Consider the following 19,461-nt stretch of genomic DNA (forward strand, 5'->3'; position numbering starts at 1 on the left):
GGGCCGGGGGGCGGCGGGGGCGCGGCCGTTGGGGGCCGCTAACGACCGCCGGGCAGCGGCACCGGGGCAGCGGCCATGGGCGGCGAGGGGCGCCCGGGGGCCCGGGGCCACCTCCGCCTCGGGCTCCTCCTCCTCCTGCTGCTGGCGGCGCCCGCAGGTACCGCGTAATTTATCAGCACCATAGGCAAGCTGGTGAATGGTTGGTAGCCAAGGCACCGAGCCGAGGGAGCTGCGTCTCGGTGCCGAAAGCCACCCTTGATATAGCCCTGCAGCGGGATGGCTCGGGTGTAACGCTGCTGCTGTCAGCTAAGGCAGATGAGGTTGGGAAATCTGAACGTAGGAACTCACTTAGGCTTCCTGGTGGCATTACATTCGCTTATTTAATTTGTACATTAATACGCATACGTGCCGGATCTTTTTATTTGCCAGTCTAGTTATGATCAAGTTTCACTAATGCCTTTATAGGGCCTTTTCCATGAATGAGATTAAGGGTAAAGCTCAAAGTCCTGCTCTGAAGAAAAAAAAAAATAAATAAAAATAAAAAAGGGGGGGAAATCATTCACAATATTTCAGTATATACTCACTGAAACACTGCTGTTGTATTATTTCTTCTGCCCTAGGTTTTAATAAGCATAATAGACATTATCAACTCCAAAATACCCATTCCATTTTGTTGCATTGGGGAGTTATTAATATAGTCTGAGTTTATTTTGATTTAAAGAATATGCACCTTTTCAACTATTTTTCTTTTATTTGCTAATGCTTGCAGTTTGGGCTGGTGTGTTTTTCCATAAGTGAGTAATTAATGTCTTGGAGGACAACATGGAGCACATTTCTTAAAATGCCTAAATTACATTTGACTTGCCTATGTCATCTGAAGGGATAGAATATTTAGCTTTCTCTAGCTTTACAATAAGGGAAACTTAAAATTTGTTAAAAATTAACTTTGTATTCCAAGTTATAAAATGTTCTAGTGGTGTAACTGTCAGAGGGGAAATATAAAGGCTGACTTGAAAAATGTAATATACTTAATGCAAAAGCGTAGTATACTTTATGTATTACTGTGTTGTTGTTTTTTTTTCAAAAGGTTTCAACACTCTGAGACAGATTGGAAACTGAACTTCAGTTTTTCCTATATAACTTTCATATTTCTAGTAATAGAAATGGTAATATTTCTGCATAACACCATCAGTAGGCTGCTTGGAAATGCCAGCTGTAATTAAAATACTTGGATATAGGAAAACACTTGACTATTAGCATGATTGAGCAAAAATAACTTAAGTAAGTAGCACTGCTATTTATACAGTCTTTTGGAGCAGAAACCTCTTTACAAAAATTATCTTAAAACATAATTGCTTTGAAAAAACTTTTAGCAATTACCATAACTTAAATAAATCTTTTTTTTTTTTTTTAAACTATGTTGTAGAATTTTCATTTCTAAATAAATGAAACAAAAATATGCCAATTGAACATTCTAGCAATACAGTCTCATATTAATTAGCAAATTGATTAATTAATTCCTTAAGTCTCATTTTAAACTCTAATTCCTGCGCTTTTCAGACCAAATTGAATTTTCTGATAAATTAACTTTGAAGATGACAAATTTTGCTTCCGTAGCATTCACTTGAAGACTAAAAGATTTGGAATAAAATGTGTTATGGAACGGCAGAATTACTTTATGTGAAATTCAGTGCTGGGGAGCGGCATTCTTTTTGGGTGCGCTGGGTGTATGAATTTGTGCTCGTGCAGTCATTGTTAACCTAACCAGCCTCTGTAATGACCCTGGGGCAGGGGCTGGGGGTCTGCAAGTGCAGTCACCCTCTGTTTCCCGCCTGGTGTTGAGACTTTTCCCCCTATAGGCTTTATTCCTATTTCTCCCTTAGCAATACTTGAGCTTCATTTCTCTCTTGGCTTTGGGTACTACCTATTTCTTTGGATTGACTTTATACTCCAGCCAAGGAGATTTTAAATGCATCAGAACAGGTTAGCATTTTACACTTAAATTGAATTCCCTGTGGAATCTTTGGCCTACTTCCGTGGCATAAGTTAGCAATAAAACTGTTGAATTTAATTCCAGAAGATCTTAAAGTTGCCCAATGAATCCTCAAGTAACAAGAATACACCCTGGAATTCCAGTAATAACCAGTCATTTGGAATGGCTCTTCAGTCAGAAGAGGCTTGAATCACCCCAGACTTGTGGGTGAATTGCCCCATTTCCCTGTGTCAGATAGTGTTAGATAACTATTTTTCATCATCTGTTTTCATCTGCAACCCATTGCTTGCTCATTGTACACGCCTGTAAGACGTACAATGCAAGGAAGGATCACATGTTATGCTATGCATTTCTAGTGCATTGGGATGCCTTAAAAACTTACATGGGAATTAATTAAGAAGCCACATTTATTTTTCTCTCTTGAAAAGCCCCCAGAACCCCAAACTTTAGCTTTTCCCACTGCTTGTTAAGTGCAGTTGCAATTTGAAGAGATTTGGTTGTGCATTTAATGTCTTTAAAATGCAGTAGAAACACTTCTTTTGTCCTTTATTGGTTTTGCTGCTCTTTCTGTGGAACATAATGACCTCTTAATACTTCTTTTCTATGATAAGCATCTGTTTAAACTGATCATAGCACTCTTAAAATAGAGAGTGTGAATGAGAAGATCTTTTGTGCTAGAGACTGGTGCAGGAAGTGTGATTTAAACCAAAGTGATTAGGAGAAGAGCAAAGGAATTCAAGTAGGTTAACCTGAAAAACGTTTTGAAAAATGTTTAAAGGCATTTTAAGTATCTGAAAGTGAGGGAAAGGATGTCTGAGAATTCAGATTCATATGTGGACAGAAACATTTATTGAGTGAAAGGACTGATGTGCAAATGAAACATATACACATAAAAGAGCAGGTAACCTGACTATTTCAGAATCTAGCATGTGATGTCATTAAAGATACTGGAAAAGTTATTTCAGTAGTTTTACATAATCTTCCTCTGGTAACTAACTCAATTTCTTCAGCTTTTTCTAGTTCTTCTCATATAAGCAGTTCAAGAGCTCCATCTTTGGGTGTAAATTATTATTGTAAAAAAAAAAATACTACTCGACTCTTCTGCTTAGTGCCTAAACATCCCATAAAAAGCGTTGTCAATTTGCAGTGCTTGTCCTAACTTTTCTAGATACGTAGAGATCATGTGGATGGTTAATAGTGGCAGAATTTAAAAACAGGCTGTGTTTCAGGTAGGATTGCCATTCAGGATGGATATAAATCAGTATGCTTTTATTGAAATAAAAGCACCTGCTGATATTTGTTCCTGGAGAATCAGATCATGTGCTTCTGTGAGCTGAATTTTAGTGAAAACTTAGTTTAGTTTTTGCCAGTGTAGCAGAATTCAGGAAGACAGTATAAATATTCAGGTGAGAAATTTTTAATCCACTTTGTTTTTTAACAAAAAAACCTCTAATCTTTCTTGCAGGTCTTTAGAGAAAATGAAGTTAATTAAAAAATTTTTGCTCCTCAAAAAAAGTTGAAAAGTGGTACTTAGTGAAGAATTATTTTGAAGTAAATTAAACTGTTAATCGCAGTAATCCATCATATGTGAGACTACTCATGATCTTCTCTCATTTTTTATTTTTTTTTTCTCCAGCAAGGTTTTATTTCTCCCTGCTCCCTAAGTTTTTTTGAATAGAATATTCTGCTTATATTCTCAAAGGATGAATATAGGCAGTTCTTTTAACTTACCTTGATTATCTCTACCTTCCAGCTAGAGAGCCTGCCTTGCTTCTGTTTTCTATAGCAACACTGTATGGTAGAGGAGTACAATTACCAGCTTAATACTAGATGGGGGAATTGATAATTTCCTGTTATTGCTCAAGTCAAGGTAAATCAAATCATTTTTCTTGTGCCTCAATAAGTGCCTTAATTTAAAATGAGCTTACCCAACTATTTGTTGCCTGGTGACTTGAGCCTAAGTTAGCAGCAAGCACTGATTTGGTGCCACATAACTATTTATCCCATCTTTGTAAAATATTGGCTACTAATTACATGTTTGGTATTTTATTGCCATCTTTTGTGTTCAAGACTTTAAAGTCCTATGTTATTTACTTTCTTTCCCAGAGTTCTAAAGAACTAGAAATCAGAAACATACCTTAATTTACAGTAACCCATGTTCTTTACAAACGGGAGGTGGAGACAAAGAACGCAAAATGCTGAGACGTCTGCTAGCCACTGGTCTCTTTCTGCTGCCTTAAATTCTGTGTATCTGGAAAATCTGTAAAAGAAAGTCAGATCTGACCTGCACTAGAATGTCCACCTGATACTGCAACTGAAAGATCCTTCTATACAGTTTCCTTTCAGAAGCCTTGTGTTCCTTGCAAAACTTTTCCATCATTATGAAAGTTTTGGGAAATCTCTATTTAAAATCTCTATTTAAAATTAAAGTAGCCATAAAACCCCTTGTATTTTAATTTAATGGGGAAAATAGGAAAATCACAATAATATCAAAACCTAAGCTAATTGCTTCATTAATGGTCAGTGTGCAGATTGATTGACGACATCCTGATGGTGTCTATGATAACAATGCAGTTAAGTTTTATCCCCATTTTGGATAGCACCTAACCTCACTATCCCCATTATGGACAGCCTTAATTTAAATCATGATAGTTCTTTTGTAAGACTTAAAAGTATGGTTAAAGCTAAGCCTAAACTTAAGTATCGTTCCGAATGCTTTTGTATATCAAACCTTGGTAATTTCTATTTGTTGCCTTTGTGAGGAACAGGCCTTGCATAAGACATCAGACAGTTACTAAATCTGTTGAAGAACAAGTCTAATAAAGGTTTTACATTGCCTGAAGTATGTTGTTGGCTTTTTGAGAGAAACTGTGTTGTATTAATGTTGTTGTTTTATCTTTTTACAGTTCAACCCTCACAGGGATTTTTAAGAAGTGCAGGGCCAAGACGCAATAGCTTAAAAATAGTTGGATCCATCATATTTCCAGGTACTTTTCTTTAAACATAACAAATTTCAATTAGAATATACCAATTTTGTTTTTACCACAGAAATGAACTTCTCCATCATATTACTTGTTGTTTAATTGTTTTAAATGGTTTAATTAATTACAATTTTGAACTGACATGTATGTTTAATAATAGGTCATAAAAGCACATATTGCTACCATTGAAATGTATTTTTATTATAGTGATTTTATAATTTTTATGAGACCAAGGTAGATAATTATTTTCCGTAATTGTTATAAAATAACAATGTTATTTGTATTCTTCATCCTGGCTGTAAGACTTTTGCCTTGAAATACTGCTTTCTTCCATTCTATGCATGCCTACTTCATTTTACTTCTTGTGTACACAGAACCTGAGACTTGAAGCTTATGTTAATGTTCTACAATAAAAATGAAGAAGTGTTAAGAATTAATTGTTCATTAAATTAAATCCATCCAACTCCAGAATATAGTATAATCATTTTCTTTTCTTAATAAATTAAACAATTACTGGAAAATATGAAAATTACATTAAAGAGGCAGTTCCTCATGCCATATGCTTATTGTGTTGCTGTCTCTGTAATGCACATTGTCTGATTTTAATAAGACTCTTCCTCATAGTTTTCTCTATCTGTGTTTTACAGTTACAGCTTTACTAGTAGCATGCCAAGAAATGATGAGCTCTAGTCACTATAAAATACATATATAAAACAAAAACAAAAAATAGCCACCACGACCACAAACAACAAAAAAGTTTCTACTGTGAATATGAGAATAGTAATATCGTTCTTTCAACAGGGCTCTTACTGTATAAGAAAGAAGAACAAAACTGAGACAAAACCAAGTCGAATTCTAGAAAATGTACATCGGTCTTTGCAGGACATTCCTCCAAACTTGACTATTACATAAGAAGTTAACACAAGTAGTTTTTTCAGACTGAGCAATACAAAAAAAAAAAAAAAGCAGTTTGTGATCACACAGTAACTTTTGTCAGACAGGAAGATCAAAAGATCAAACAAAATTGGGAATTTAGCGTTGAAGTGTCTTTAGACAAATACTTTTTTTTCACCCTTTTTTGAAAAGCAAACCTCTGTGTCTATTTCTTCAGATTCAGGAAAGAACTTCTGGATGGAGAAAAAGCTATCCTTAATGGAGGCAGTTGCCTGGTGATAATAGCGTTCAAATGTAAATTGAGAGATACATTTTAAAACTGGTGGTTAAAACTTTGAAAATTCTTGTACTCACTCAATGCAAATTAAGATGAACTCAAAAACCTATGTAATTATTTTCCTCTCTGTGAGTTCCACCTATGGAAAGTATAGTCCTTTAATTTCTCCCTTGCTTCCTTCCTCATACTGCTGGCAGTTAGGAAACTTGCATAGTTTCTGGAATATTTTCCTAATTTCTATTCCTTTCTCACATCCAGAACAAACATGTCAAAAACAAATGAAAGCATGCCTTTCAAAGGTAAGCAAAATAAAATGTACTGTAAGGCAAAGCAATTTTCATGTATTTAGAGCTAGAAAAATTAGCTTCTGCTTTCCCTCTCCCCCTGTTTCCCTCTCCGTCTCCTTCTCCATCTCCTACATCCATCCTTCTCTCCTCCTTTCCCTTTTTTCACTATTGCATTTAAATTCCAGATGGAGAAAGAGTCAAATTTCTTCTATTTGAACTAGCACCAGAATGAAAGACAATATATTAGTACCAGGGAGATGGGCAGTAACATACTGGATAATCAAACTTACCTGACTGAGATAACATCTTTGAACCTGTACCACTGGCTAGCTCTCGAAGTTCTGCACCTGTTTTTGTAAACAAATTCAGCAGTATGAATACCCACAAATAATCTCCAAAACTTTTGTTGTACAAGGAGAATGTAAAAAATTACATATTTTGATATTGTTCTGGAGGAGTATTTTCTTAGATGTATTAGCTTTTGTTGAAAGGTAAAAGATTTCTGGAAAATAATTTCTTTTTAAAGGTTTCTGATAGTACCTTCCATTATGAAATTATTTAAAGATTATTATTAAATAGTTTTTTTGAGTGGTCTGAAGGTTTCATCCTTTTTGTCTAGTTTTTCTGTCTTCTGATTCTGACTGAGGTCTGTAAACTTGGCTATAATGTGACTGCAAAAGGGAAATTTGAAAGTTAGGAAGCACAATTAAAATGTCTTTCTCAACTCTGTTTCTAAACCATTTTGTATTAATGAAGACCGTTTACACCTTCCCTTTGATACCCATTGTGAGTACATGTGACTTGGCTCCAGTGTTGTCATGAAATGTTTGGCATTATCTAGTACTTTGAGTTTTGACTACCAAAATGTGCTTAAATACAGTGCTACACTATTCAAATCCTGAACTGTTGAAATACCTGGCATAAATGTTCTTTTTTGGATCAGTTTCTGAAGTGATTTATTTCTCTTTTTATAACAGAAAGAATAAGAGGAATTAAGGAAAAAAAAAAAAAAAAGCAAAGAACTTTAATTAAATGTATAAGACTTTATTTTAAAAGCAAGAAGAGTAAACTTATACCTGGTAGATATTTTATCAGTCATTGTTCTCCAGCAGATTCCCTACTTCTATATTGTTCCTACAACATATGTTTACAAAGGTGTCATGGAAATTTACAGTGGTGGGGAAAAAATTACCATTTGGCAAGTCACAGTAACAAAGACACCACAATTTTGTTACTTTTCATTATGGATATATAAATACGTTTAGGATTGCTATAAGACAAAGCAAAATGAACATGAGGAAATCAAAAACAAAATACAAGGTGGGAGAGATATGCAATCTATATAATTTTTCTGCAGTGGACTATTATTAAAACCAGTATGTTAGTAAATTTTGAGAAAAAGTATTAAGGATTTACAATGAAAAATGCTCAGCACACCTGCAATTGCATAGATATGTAGAATTCATATTAATTTATATGCTTCTGGTTTAAAAACTGAAATTGCACCTGTAAATGACATTTATTTCCATGATATGCTATTGGAAATTAAAAAGATATTCTTCTGTTTTCTGCAACAGAAGCTACTATAACAAGTGAATTATTAGCTGGGATGGGCATACCTTCTGTTCTTAAGACTATCAAAATTCTGAATTTATTTTTTCTATATTAAATGTTAATATCTAAGTCTGTATTCTGTTTAAGCAGCTTAATGTTGTGAATATAAGTGGCTTTTCATTCTTTAATGAAAGGAAACAACCATACTTGAAGGGGAGAGAAAACTGGTACCATTGCTGCCACTTGCCATAATGGAAAAGTGGAAATTGTTTTTCTGAACGTTAATCCCTTCCTGCAACAACTAGCTAAACTGCTTTCCACCTGCGGGGAGTCTGAAATAGTCAGTGGTAAAATAAATAGTAATTTGTTTATTTGATTCTGTTTCACTTATTAGTCAGATTCTCTAAACCACAGTGCAATAATGGTGGTGGTTTTATATTAATTGTAGCTTTTCAATGGCTTTAGGATAGCCTGATACGTTCAACTTCAGAATACTATAATCTAGCATCCCATGCTTTTGAAGAACACAAGTGCTTTGCAAAATGTCAATAGGAAGGGATATAAAACAAATTGTACACTGAAATCATGTATATTATGGGAGTGATTATGACCACACTGATCTTGACATTTTTAGAAGCAATTAAAGATCTGGAAGCATGTGTACACTGCAAATCTCATGTGACATGCACACCTGCTTTACTGGGACAAAAGACGAAGTATATCCTTACTTTACTCAGTTTGCTTCTTAAATCATCGTCTCTGAATTGCAAATTACCTCACCATTTATTGAGGTACAGCACTAAAACCTTTTTTTTTTTTTAATATGAACATACATATTTATATTTAGGTATGTAGTGCATTGGTAAAAGGCAATTGAGAATAGAAAGTAAACAGCAAGCTTCCAAGTCTGAGCGTTCTAGATTAACATGCTGCATCTCTACTCTCTTCATGTGTGTGTTAGACACCAAGTGAGACAGTAAACTGCAGAAGCCCATGTTTATAAGAGCCTACTAAGAGACATACTCCACTCAGGAGGATGTTACAGTGCACTGTAGTTCTTGTTTACACAACCATATAAACCTAGAGCTAGAAAGAATTCTCTTAATGTTATTGTCCAGAGAAAAAAAAAAATGCTCTCTGTTTTTATATATTATTTTGATGTAGATATAACAGGACCAGTGCCAAAATTAGAACTCCATTCAAGATCATCTGTGAACTACTGTGTTAAAAATGTATAGCTCACTGTTAGGACAGCATTGGTAAATGTCTGATGCTAATGATAATAAACTTCTTTCAGTGAAGGTTTATGTCAAGCTGGATCACAACAGTCCACGTATTTTATGTGTTACAAATCATTTGAGAAACTCAGAATTGATTGATCCGATATTCCGGTGGAATGGACCAGGTGGTTATCTTTCTTCAGGTAAGTATTTATGTTCTTACATGGCCCCCTGCACCCTCTGTCTTCTCCTCCTCTTCACCTTAAAAGAAGCATGTTGTCTACAAAGGTGGGAATGTAAATGGAGAACAACGAACTGAGGATACTTGGTGCTTGTATGTGTATCAGATACATTAACTTTCTAGTTTAAGAATTCAGGATAACCAAAATAAAACAGATCTGCAGATCTCTGTAGAAGATGTTGCCTTCTCTAAAGAGTACAAGGCAGAGCAGGGCATGCTGGATACAACAGATGCTGAGGGTGACATTCTTTGCTGCCCTGAGAGACAGCTGGGAGTGTTCTGTAAGGACAGAGTAATAGGGTCATGGCCTGTGAGATTGAGCCCAACCTCCTGCTCAATGACAGGCTGCCTTCAGATATGAAGTTGTTTATGGCCTTGACCTCTATCCATGAAGATTTTTTTTTTTCCTTTCTGTGCAACTTGTTCCATTTTTTTCTTATTTTCACTCATAATTTCCTGTATTGCAAGTTGTCATCATTACTACTTACCCTTTTGGGATGTACTTCTTAAAAGGTACAGTTTATTCTTCTTGTAACTCCCCTTAGGTGGTGAAGCACTGCAATTCCCTCCTTACACTTCTCTAGGATAAAAATCCCAGTTTTCTCTGTGTCTTGTCCTCTAACTCCTTAACAATGTCCCAGGCTTTCTGCCTGACTTGCTCCACTTTGTTAGTCTCTGTCTTGTCTTGAGGAGTCCAAACAAGATACAGTGTTCAGTAGTGCCCAAATAAGTGCTGAGTAGGGAGAGAATAATCACTTAATTTAAACTGCTGATTATACTCTTGCTGATGCATCTAATGAAGTCATTGTCCTAATCTGCTACTATAGCATGAAAACTACTAATCTCTCCATGAAATGTGCTGGGCTACTTGTACATTTACTACTTTTCTCACATAATGATTCCTTAGAGGTCATGACCTGCTTTGAGTTATGTTTTTTATTTACTTCTGTATATATCTCATTTGTTTTTTAGTACAATTTCCATACCTGTATTTTTAAAGTATATTGTACATTACGATGAATTTATAAATCTGTTTAATCTCCTATCTTAGTTTATTGTTTAGGTTATGAACTATTTACTCTTTTACAATGGCAGTGCTACCAAATCCTATTTGCTTTCTTGTTAGTCTATATTGGTGTCTATCAGAACTCTATCCTTGTTTTTTGTGTATTTTCATGTATCTCCATAACAGTAGGAAATTAGGATTCATAAACATTGCATGATATTTTATTTCATAATTTTTCAGTGTGTTCACAGAAAAGGAAAGAATCCTTTCAGTAGGAAAGTGGAATAGTGAATCCAGTCTTAGGAAAGACTAACAAAATTATGCTTTTTGGAAAACTTCAAAATAAATGCAATTATTTAAGCATAAAGTCTACAGGCAGCGAGCCTATTTTTCATTGTGCTAACAGTCATAGGTAGAAAAATCAGATCCTTTTTCAGACAGACAAGACCCTTGACACACACCCTAAGAAGGTGTTTTGTGCCCCAAAAGTTTTTCCGACTATATAAATCGAACATCATGTCTACAATAAAAAACTCACAAAGAGCAGTAAACACTCTTTTCTTTCTGTTGTCATTAACAAACAGTTCTATTTTTTGAACAAGTCACTTTGATCACAGATAGTTCTAGTCTGGTTATGTATTGTTGAAACAGTAATGAAAAATTAAATATTACATGATGTGTAATTTAAAATCATTACAACTTTAAAATTAACAAGCCATTTTCTTCAGTTAGTATAATGACTCCTCTCTATTAAGATTTGGAAATTGTACTTTGAAGTTTTTAAACATCAGCTGTTGGTCTGTCTGACAATAAGAGTATTTCAAAATACACTTTAAGCGGATGAAAAAGATTAAAAATAATTGCTTCTTATGTTCTGCATCCTCAAGTTTCACTGCATAACACATCACTTTTGGTGGTGTCCTGAACAATTAAATAGAACAGAAAAGATGAGAAAGTTTTGTGAAAATGAACCTAGGAATTTGGACTTAAAGGACTTAAAGGACAGTTTTTTATACACATTGCTACCTAATGTACTCAAAGAAGTTTGGGAAGACTGCGACTATGTCCTTTGACAGGCAAAAAAAAAAAAAAAAAAAAAAAAGAAAAAAAAAGTGTATACTATGGTTTTGTAAAACAGAGAACCTCAAAAGCAACTTACAAATTAAATACCCACACTCAGCCTGTCAATTACGAGATTTTCTAAAACCTACTGTTCATATATCTAGCAGTTCTGAGGAGAGGGAAGGAAGGAGAATCAGAACAAGAATGGTTTTAGCAGATGTGCATATCTGTATATTCATGATATTTTGATAACTTCTGCATGCTTCCTGAGAGACTGTTGAGTCCTGTCCAGACTACTCATCTGAGTAGGCAGTATTCATCCAGGTAATCTCATGAAGCAAGGAATTTTAACTGCGGTTTCTTTTTTAACACTAGGAAACACCCCCCCCACATACACACACAAAAACACAAAAGCAAAAACAACAAAAACAAAACCAACACAGGCTTTTGATTTTGTGATCCAATAGGAGATCCTTTACACATAGACATACAATTAAAATAATGAATGATTAATATTTATTTATTTATTTTTCTGTTGTGTGAAGCATCCATTGTTCAAGGTACAATAAAATTCTAAAATAAAATCCGTGACTTCTAAGAAGCCTTTACTATTTCTGCTGACGCATTTTCAAAAAAATACTTGTGACCAAATCTCTTCACTGCATTTCCAAACTTTGTCTTTTGTGGACTTCTTGTTGTCTTTTTAATTTAGTAATAGATTTTTTAAGTATAGCAAAACTGTGATATATCTTAAAAGTGCTCCTGCTCTCCAGGTGATGTTGCTTTTGGCCCACACAGGGCAGATCAACATGATGTTAGAACTACAGTTCTTAAATCTGTGATGGTTTTCTGACCATATTAATCTGTTATCTGTTTCAGCCTACTGTAGCAAATGTTATCCTAGTTTAGAGACACATCAACTACATCCCGAGTAATTCATCAGAGGATTAAAAACCTCTTCATCACCCCCAAAAATGAAAGACAGTGTCCCATTAGTGTGAAAATCTAATATGGAATCCCAAACCTTTCTTGTCAAAGAATTTGCCCTTCCAGTCTTTTTAATAGTACTCTTTTTTTTACCAGTGCTTAAATTTTATTTTAAATATAGTTATATATGTGGCAAAACTAAGTTGATTAAAAGGTTAAATAGGTTCTTGAGAAACAAAGTGGTCCCACAGCCTGCTGCCAAGTGTGTGAAAAGATGCAGTTCAATCCGGGTTGCTTTTGTTTTTTTCTCACTTCAGTACCTTTCTTAACGTTTCATTCCAGGAAAATCAGTGTGCATCCACACTAACATGTTAGTTTGAATAGAAATGTGGCTTTGAAGTGAATTGCTTGACCCTACCCTCTTACATTTTGTTTGGATTGTGGACTGGTTGTTGATTGCACAGCCTGTATTCCTTTTGGATGAAGCTAATTGGAAAGGTTTGCTTTGAGTGATAATGAGTGGTCAGTTTGTAAAACCAGACTAGGACTGATCTGAAGCAAAAAAAAACTAAGATGTCTGTAGTATAGATCTCAAGTCCTTAGCATTGATTTTTTTCACTCTAAAAGTATGTTTTTCATACCACACTAATTCCATGCACTAGATAAAGGTCTAAGTTGCTTAGGATACTAAATATAGCTTTTTAGTTGTTTGTTTGTTTTACTCCAAAAATAGAACAAAAAAAAAAAAAATCAAAATATTTTATCAAAGTGAGTATTTTACCTTTAAATCTATTCTAACCTGCTCTAATCCCAAGGTTTACTTTGACATCTGCCAGCAAGATAGGCTGCATCCTACTATTTGAGGAACCCTTATCTGTATTGGCACTACCTGAGGACTCTTAAGTCAGGAAAGGGCTCATCAGCTCTCATCATTTAACCTACAAGCCAAATACTTAGGACAACTGCATGGCTCAACATCAGTGCCCCAAGTCTGACCTCAAATATTTCTTTTCTTTATCCTTAAAAAAAAATAATTATAAGAGCCATGTTTATAATATGTCCTTTAAAGTAGGATTCCACTTCTTCTCTGTCTTGAGATAAGGAGTGGTGTTAAGACTTAGGCTACTTTAACAGTAATTATCTTACCATACAGAAGGATTACTTTACAGTCTTAAGCATATACAGTTCTAATTTTGGCATACAAATATGATGGTTTTTTTTTGGAATGTCTGTCATACACTACTTGCTTAACTTGAACTTCTTGTCCTGCTTATGTACTTTCAAGTTTAATGCATGTTAAACATCGCCAGCTGGTAGTTAGTTGATTGGTTGAGACTGAAGACTGAGAGGCTACTACTCTCTTTAACTATATAAAGGTAAAATTACTAAAGTAAACAAACAAATGACAACATAAACACCTTTATTTGATCACTATTATTATTATTATTATTATTATTATTATTATTATTATTATTATTATTATTATTATTATTATTATGGGAGTTTTTTGCTCTTGGAAGTGGATACTGGAGAGACTATAATAGACGTAGGTCAAATAAAAGCAGATTTCTAGGACTGCTTCATGAACCAAAACTTAAAAACACATTAGCAATAAGAAATATTTGTGTAAAGCTGAACTGATTGAGACCCTCAATCAGTTTCTGATTCCTATGCCTTCAGCTAAATCCATATTATTATACAGTTTAAGAGTAAATAACCATTTGGACTGTTTCTTTGTGCATTTTCTCATCATGACAGCTAAAGTTATTTTATTACTGTGTTTACTAGAAAATAGCAGTGTGCAAATATCACCAACGGGAACTTTAATATTGAGACACTTCAAATCTCATCTGAGTGGAGTTTACAACTGTTCTCTTCGTTTTAAGTTAACAGCAACACAACCTGATAAAAAACTCTTATTAAAATATGTTATTTATGGTAAGTTATCAACCTCGGTAAGTGCGCTCTTATGTTCAAAAAGATTTTATTTTAAAACATGTTGCTATTTCTGAATAATTAGTACTTACTTGGAACTTAACTTGGGGAGGTAAAGACATTCTGTTTCTTTGGATAAACTGTTTTTCTTAGCATTTGCTACCAGGCAGTTCATTTAACGGCATTTACAGAGCCTTAGATGAAGCTCAGTGGTGTACTGAGAAATGTATGAACACAGTTCTTTTTTAAGAAAACATAAAACATAATGAAACGCAACAAATTGAATAGGAAGTAATCCTTAACTATGCAAAAATACTATGATTTTAAATTGAATTATTCTTTAGGAGATTAACTTTAGCACATTCATATGGATTTATTTCACACCAGATTAATGCCTTAATTATTACCCAATTGTGTTTTTAAAATATAAAGCATGTATCATTTAATTATATAATATTCATAGCTCATTCTTTCTTGTTCTGATTACATAGTTGTCTGTCAGGAGGTAAAGTCTTTGATGAAGTGAAAGTGAACTATTATAAAGGCAATGTCATTCATTACTAGCTCTCTCTTTCTTCCCTAAAGTATAGAAATTTATTCTTGTAGAGATGTAGGCAAGAGTTCCTATGGCCTTAAACAGAACGGTGTCTGATCTTAAATTTGAAATGCATACCAGTGCTCATTTAAAGGCTTGGTAGAGCACAATAACCTAAATTAACCTCCAATGTAAATTAATTTGAGTTTGGCCTCAGTAGCCTTAATGTAGAATACCTATGACTTTTAGCAATTAGCTTGCTTGACAGAATTGGATAGGAAGAAATTTATTTGAAGGAGTTTTGATGGAAAAGTTTACTTAATGCAGTCTTACATTTTTCAATAGGGATCCAATCTAAATATTAGCATACAAAACTCAAGTTTCATACAAATACAAAAAAAATCTAGAACATGCAGCAGCAAAGGAAAGGAAAAGGAGGACTCAAAAGCAAGGTGGAGGATCTTCTGAGCTGTCTTAATTGCATGTTCTGCAGCTATCCTAGTATTCGAAGGGGTTCTGTAGGAAAGCTGGGGAGGGACTCTTTGTCAGGGAGTGTAACGATAGGAGAAGGAGTAATGACTTTTAACTAAAAGAGGGGAGATGTATATTAGATGTAAGGAAGGAATTCTTCATGATGAGGATGATGAGGCATTGGAACAGGTTGTCAAGAGAGGCTGTGGATGCCCCATTCCTGGAAGTATTCAAGGCTGGGTTGGATGGGGCTTTGGGCAACCTGGTATGGTGGGTGGCATCCCTGCCCATGGCTGTGGGGTTGGAACTAGATGGTCTTTAAGATCCCTTCCAATCCAAGCCATCCTGTGATTTTCTCTTTTCTTTCGGCTGGTTTGTTTTCTCTTCCTCCATTCTTTCTTCCTTGCACCTCTCCCTGCTTTCTTATTTCTATGATTCTACCCACACCTTGACCTCTCTTCTTCATTCTTTCACTCCTGTTTTTAATTTAACAACTTAGCATTTTGTTCTGTTGGTCTTAAGCTTTATGTAAATAGAGTGGTTATCATGAAAAAAAATATGCATTTTATGGTACATCGATATATTTGTAAAAGATGTCTGGGTACGCATTTAGCTTCACAGTAAAGCTGATGTAAGTGATTCTTCCTGAAAAGTAAATTTCATACCTGTATGGTAGCTTGTTCAGGTACTTACAGTGATAGAGAAGGAATTTCTGTTCATTTTTTACTCTTTTTAATATACTTATGTGATAGCTAAGTAATGTTAGATACACTACTATAACTGATGATAAAGGATAAGATGAAATACTGCACCACAAACTACAGGATATTTTGTAATATGCTTCTTAACCTTAACTTTCATGTTCTCGATGCCTCTACTGTAGTTTCCTGTTGGTGTAAAAAAATAAAAATAAAAAATTACAGCAATAAACAGCAAGACTTACCTATGGATATAAGGTAGGTAATAAGAATGTGGACTTGTATAACTCTGTCAAGCATTTCTACGTAGCCCAGTATATGTTATGTATCATTAAAAAATCTGTGGGGGTTCAAAGTAGTTTTTGCTTATAAATTAAGGATTAAGGATTTCAATTAATAATTTTATTTTCAAGTATATAAATTACTTTTTTTTTTCTTCTTACTTCATACATTTTCCTCATCATCTTTTGTATTTTTTTTTTCTCCTGCAGCTTACTCTGATCCTCAGTATTACTATGAATTGACAGTACGGTATCACGCAGCCCCCTGCAATAGTTTCCATAATATTTCTTTTGAGAAGGCCTTGATTCAGATACTAAACAAGCTTGTTGCTGAACTTTCTTGTGAGGTTATCTTAGTTAAGTCAGAATGCCATCATGTAAAAATGCAGAGAGGAGGTCTACAGAATGAAATATTCTTTACATTTTCAGGTAAAAATCTGCCTTGCTTTTAAATAATGGTTATTTTTTTTTATAGCTATTGGACTTTACTGCTTATATGCCGAAAGCATTGTAAGTATTTAAAATTAAAGTTTTTCAATTGTTCAAAGTATTGCATGTGAAATTGATGTCAATAGCAAAAAGATAGGTATTTACTCAAAAATGTGTCCTTCACATTATTTCATAAGAGCTTCAGAACTTTTTATGGCTCTGGATAGATCAATATGTTTTTTATTTTTTATCATAAAACTTTATCATGTTCCTTAATGCACACTAACATGGGAAGAAAAGTGGTACAGTGTATTCCATAACTCCCTAGATGACCTTCCTCTAGGCACCTATTATAGGTATATAAATCCCTCCATGAATGTGCTGTGGGGTTAAATGAGATGAATCTCAGTACCTTTCCTTCTTTAAGTGGCAATAATACAAGTGCAAAATTTAGTGTTCTTTAAAGAACAGCAGGAGTGTAAAGGAGACCCAGATGAGATTAAGTTGTCAAATATATGTATACTGGGTTAACTTTGGTATTTTCAGTTTCCTTTAGTCATGATTCAAAGCAAATAATTAGGTGGCTTAGAATCAGAATCACTGAATGGTTTGGGTTGAAAAAGACTTGAAAGATCCCTTCCCTGCCCCCACTGTGGGCAGGGGCACCTTCCACCAGATCAGGTTGCCTAAAGCCCCATCCAGCCTAACTTGAACACCTTCACGGATAGGGCATCCACAGCTTCTCTGGGCAACCTGATCCAGTGCCTCACCACTGGAAGTGGTAAATACAGTAAACAATTTTCATATTATGGTAAATAATACTCATAGTAAATAATTTTATCCTTATATCTTATTTTAATTTCCCCTCTTTTAGTTTAAAGCCATTACTTCCATTGCTTCTTGTGCTGTTGCTACACTCCACAACAGAGTCCGTGTCCCGTCCCGTCCCCCCCCCCCCCCACCGAGCTGAGGAGGGCAGATGTCACTGAATTCTGGAATATTTAAGGCTTCTTACTGAGTGTCCTTATATACTGTAATAATAAAATGGTATAACTGATATTTGAGTGTCTTTATACATAAATGACCTTACAGTTTCTTAGTTACTTATCATCACTGCATAAAGTTCAGGTATTAAAAATACATTTTCATATTAATATAAACTTTTTTTTAATAGAGGCTTGTTTTCAGAATATTCCTTCTGAACACTGAAACCATGTGAAAAGAAAGTCTCAGCTCCTTTATGCTGTGAATGAGGTCTGAAAGAACATGTGATGCAGCCCCTATATATGTGTAGTTCATTTGATTTACTTTATGTTATTAAAAGAGATCTCTAAAACCTAAAGAGATGCAGTCGGTCATTGCTGAGCTGCATATATGTAAGATCACATATGTAAAAATTTTGTGAGCTTACTCTTTCTAATTATTTCAACTCTAAAAAGGCTATTTTTTCATTCTTTTCATTTATTGAATTAGATTAGTCACTATGTATCACGACATTCAGTTTGAGAAGATACCTTTCTGAAAAAGAATACCAATTGCATGTTTTCCACTTTCCATTTTATAATTTAAATTTTCTCAAAAATTAAATATAACTAGTTTCAAAAGTAATGAAACTGTTAGCTGTTTGTCTGAAGACTGTATTTGTAGTAAATAGCACTGACATGTGAAGACTGTAGCTAGTTTAGGTTAATTATTTATTGAGATGACATAAGTGAGATTTAAACAATATGCAAGCTTTATAGAATGTTTGAGCAATAGTTTGAAACATTTCTACAATCAAGGAAGAGAAATTCTCCAGTTAGAGATTCTGGTGGATTTAAACTTTGATACAAGCCAGTGGTAAACTACACATGCGTTATTAGCTTGAGCTATTAGCACTTTTTGATTTCTAAGCAGCTTTTGGCATTCAGAATTACCTCTGTGACAGAGGTAGGTAAAGCTTATAATATAAGGAGTGAAATTAACATGTTAACAGATAATTTTCTACTTACTACGGCAAATTAATTTAATGTGAGTTCTGAAGAGTAGGCCAGCAGCTTCTAAACTATTTATTGGGCCTTCACTGTAACGTTAGTAGTAGTCAGTTGACAAGGAATGCGGACCCATGCAAATGGGTTACTAAAATATAACTACAGTTTTAATTCAGTCCATACTTCAAATTTTCCTTCCATTCAATGTCCCATAGGGCTTCCTATGAGGATGGAAAGGGCTGAGGGGGTGAAGATACAGAACTAAGATTTGTGCAGGGGAGGAGACCAGTGGGGGGAATCTTTAAAACACTAGATATTGCTGTAGTTGTTCTTGAAAGAAAACTCAAGTCAATTGCTTGGACAGTCAGAAGCTTGAACAGTTAGGATTCCTGGCTGACTGTTTCAAAACTTGTCTTCATAAATGCATAATAATAGCTAAGTAATTAGGGAAGAAGTAGATTACATCTTCTGAAAGGATTCAGATACCTATAAATCTGGGAAGCATCTAGGATTACACATTTCCTTGCCATCACAATTCACAAATAAATGACAGTTCCTGTGAAATATTTAAGTATATGAAAAACTAGACATACATGTTTTTATCATACATATATTGATAATGTCTGGAAGAGGAAAGACTGTGGTTTCTCTAAGATGTTGCAAGCCAGACATCTGAAATGTGGAAGAAATTTCAACATTC

At 34.5% G+C, this 19,461-nt stretch overlaps 1 protein-coding gene across 3 annotated transcripts in view; it reads left to right on the forward strand.

Moving 5' to 3' along the window:
- Positions 1–18: 18 nt before the first annotated feature.
- The window catches only part of ZPBP (zona pellucida binding protein), a 28,459-nt gene continuing 9,016 nt past the window's right edge, over positions 19–19,461 (forward strand). Inside the window, exons 1-6 of one of the 3 annotated variants that reach the window (XM_072034933.1) lie at positions 44–157; positions 3,747–3,863; positions 4,900–4,980; positions 9,284–9,409; positions 14,231–14,380; positions 16,573–16,791. In XM_072034933.1, coding sequence (XP_071891034.1) covers positions 3,824–3,863; positions 4,900–4,980; positions 9,284–9,409; positions 14,231–14,380; positions 16,573–16,791 — 616 coding nt within the window. In that variant the 5' untranslated portion in view covers positions 44–157; positions 3,747–3,823. Of the gene's footprint in view, positions 158–178; positions 321–3,746; positions 3,864–4,899; positions 4,981–6,403; positions 6,445–9,283; positions 9,410–14,230; positions 14,381–16,572; positions 16,792–19,461 lie in introns of those variants that run through there. The other 2 variants (XM_072034934.1, XM_027451762.3) reach the window with 2 other exon arrangements.

This window comes from Anas platyrhynchos, chromosome 2 (assembly GCF_047663525.1).
Source record: "Anas platyrhynchos isolate ZD024472 breed Pekin duck chromosome 2, IASCAAS_PekinDuck_T2T, whole genome shotgun sequence".
In the NCBI taxonomy this organism is placed as follows: domain Eukaryota; kingdom Metazoa; phylum Chordata; class Aves; order Anseriformes; family Anatidae; genus Anas; species Anas platyrhynchos.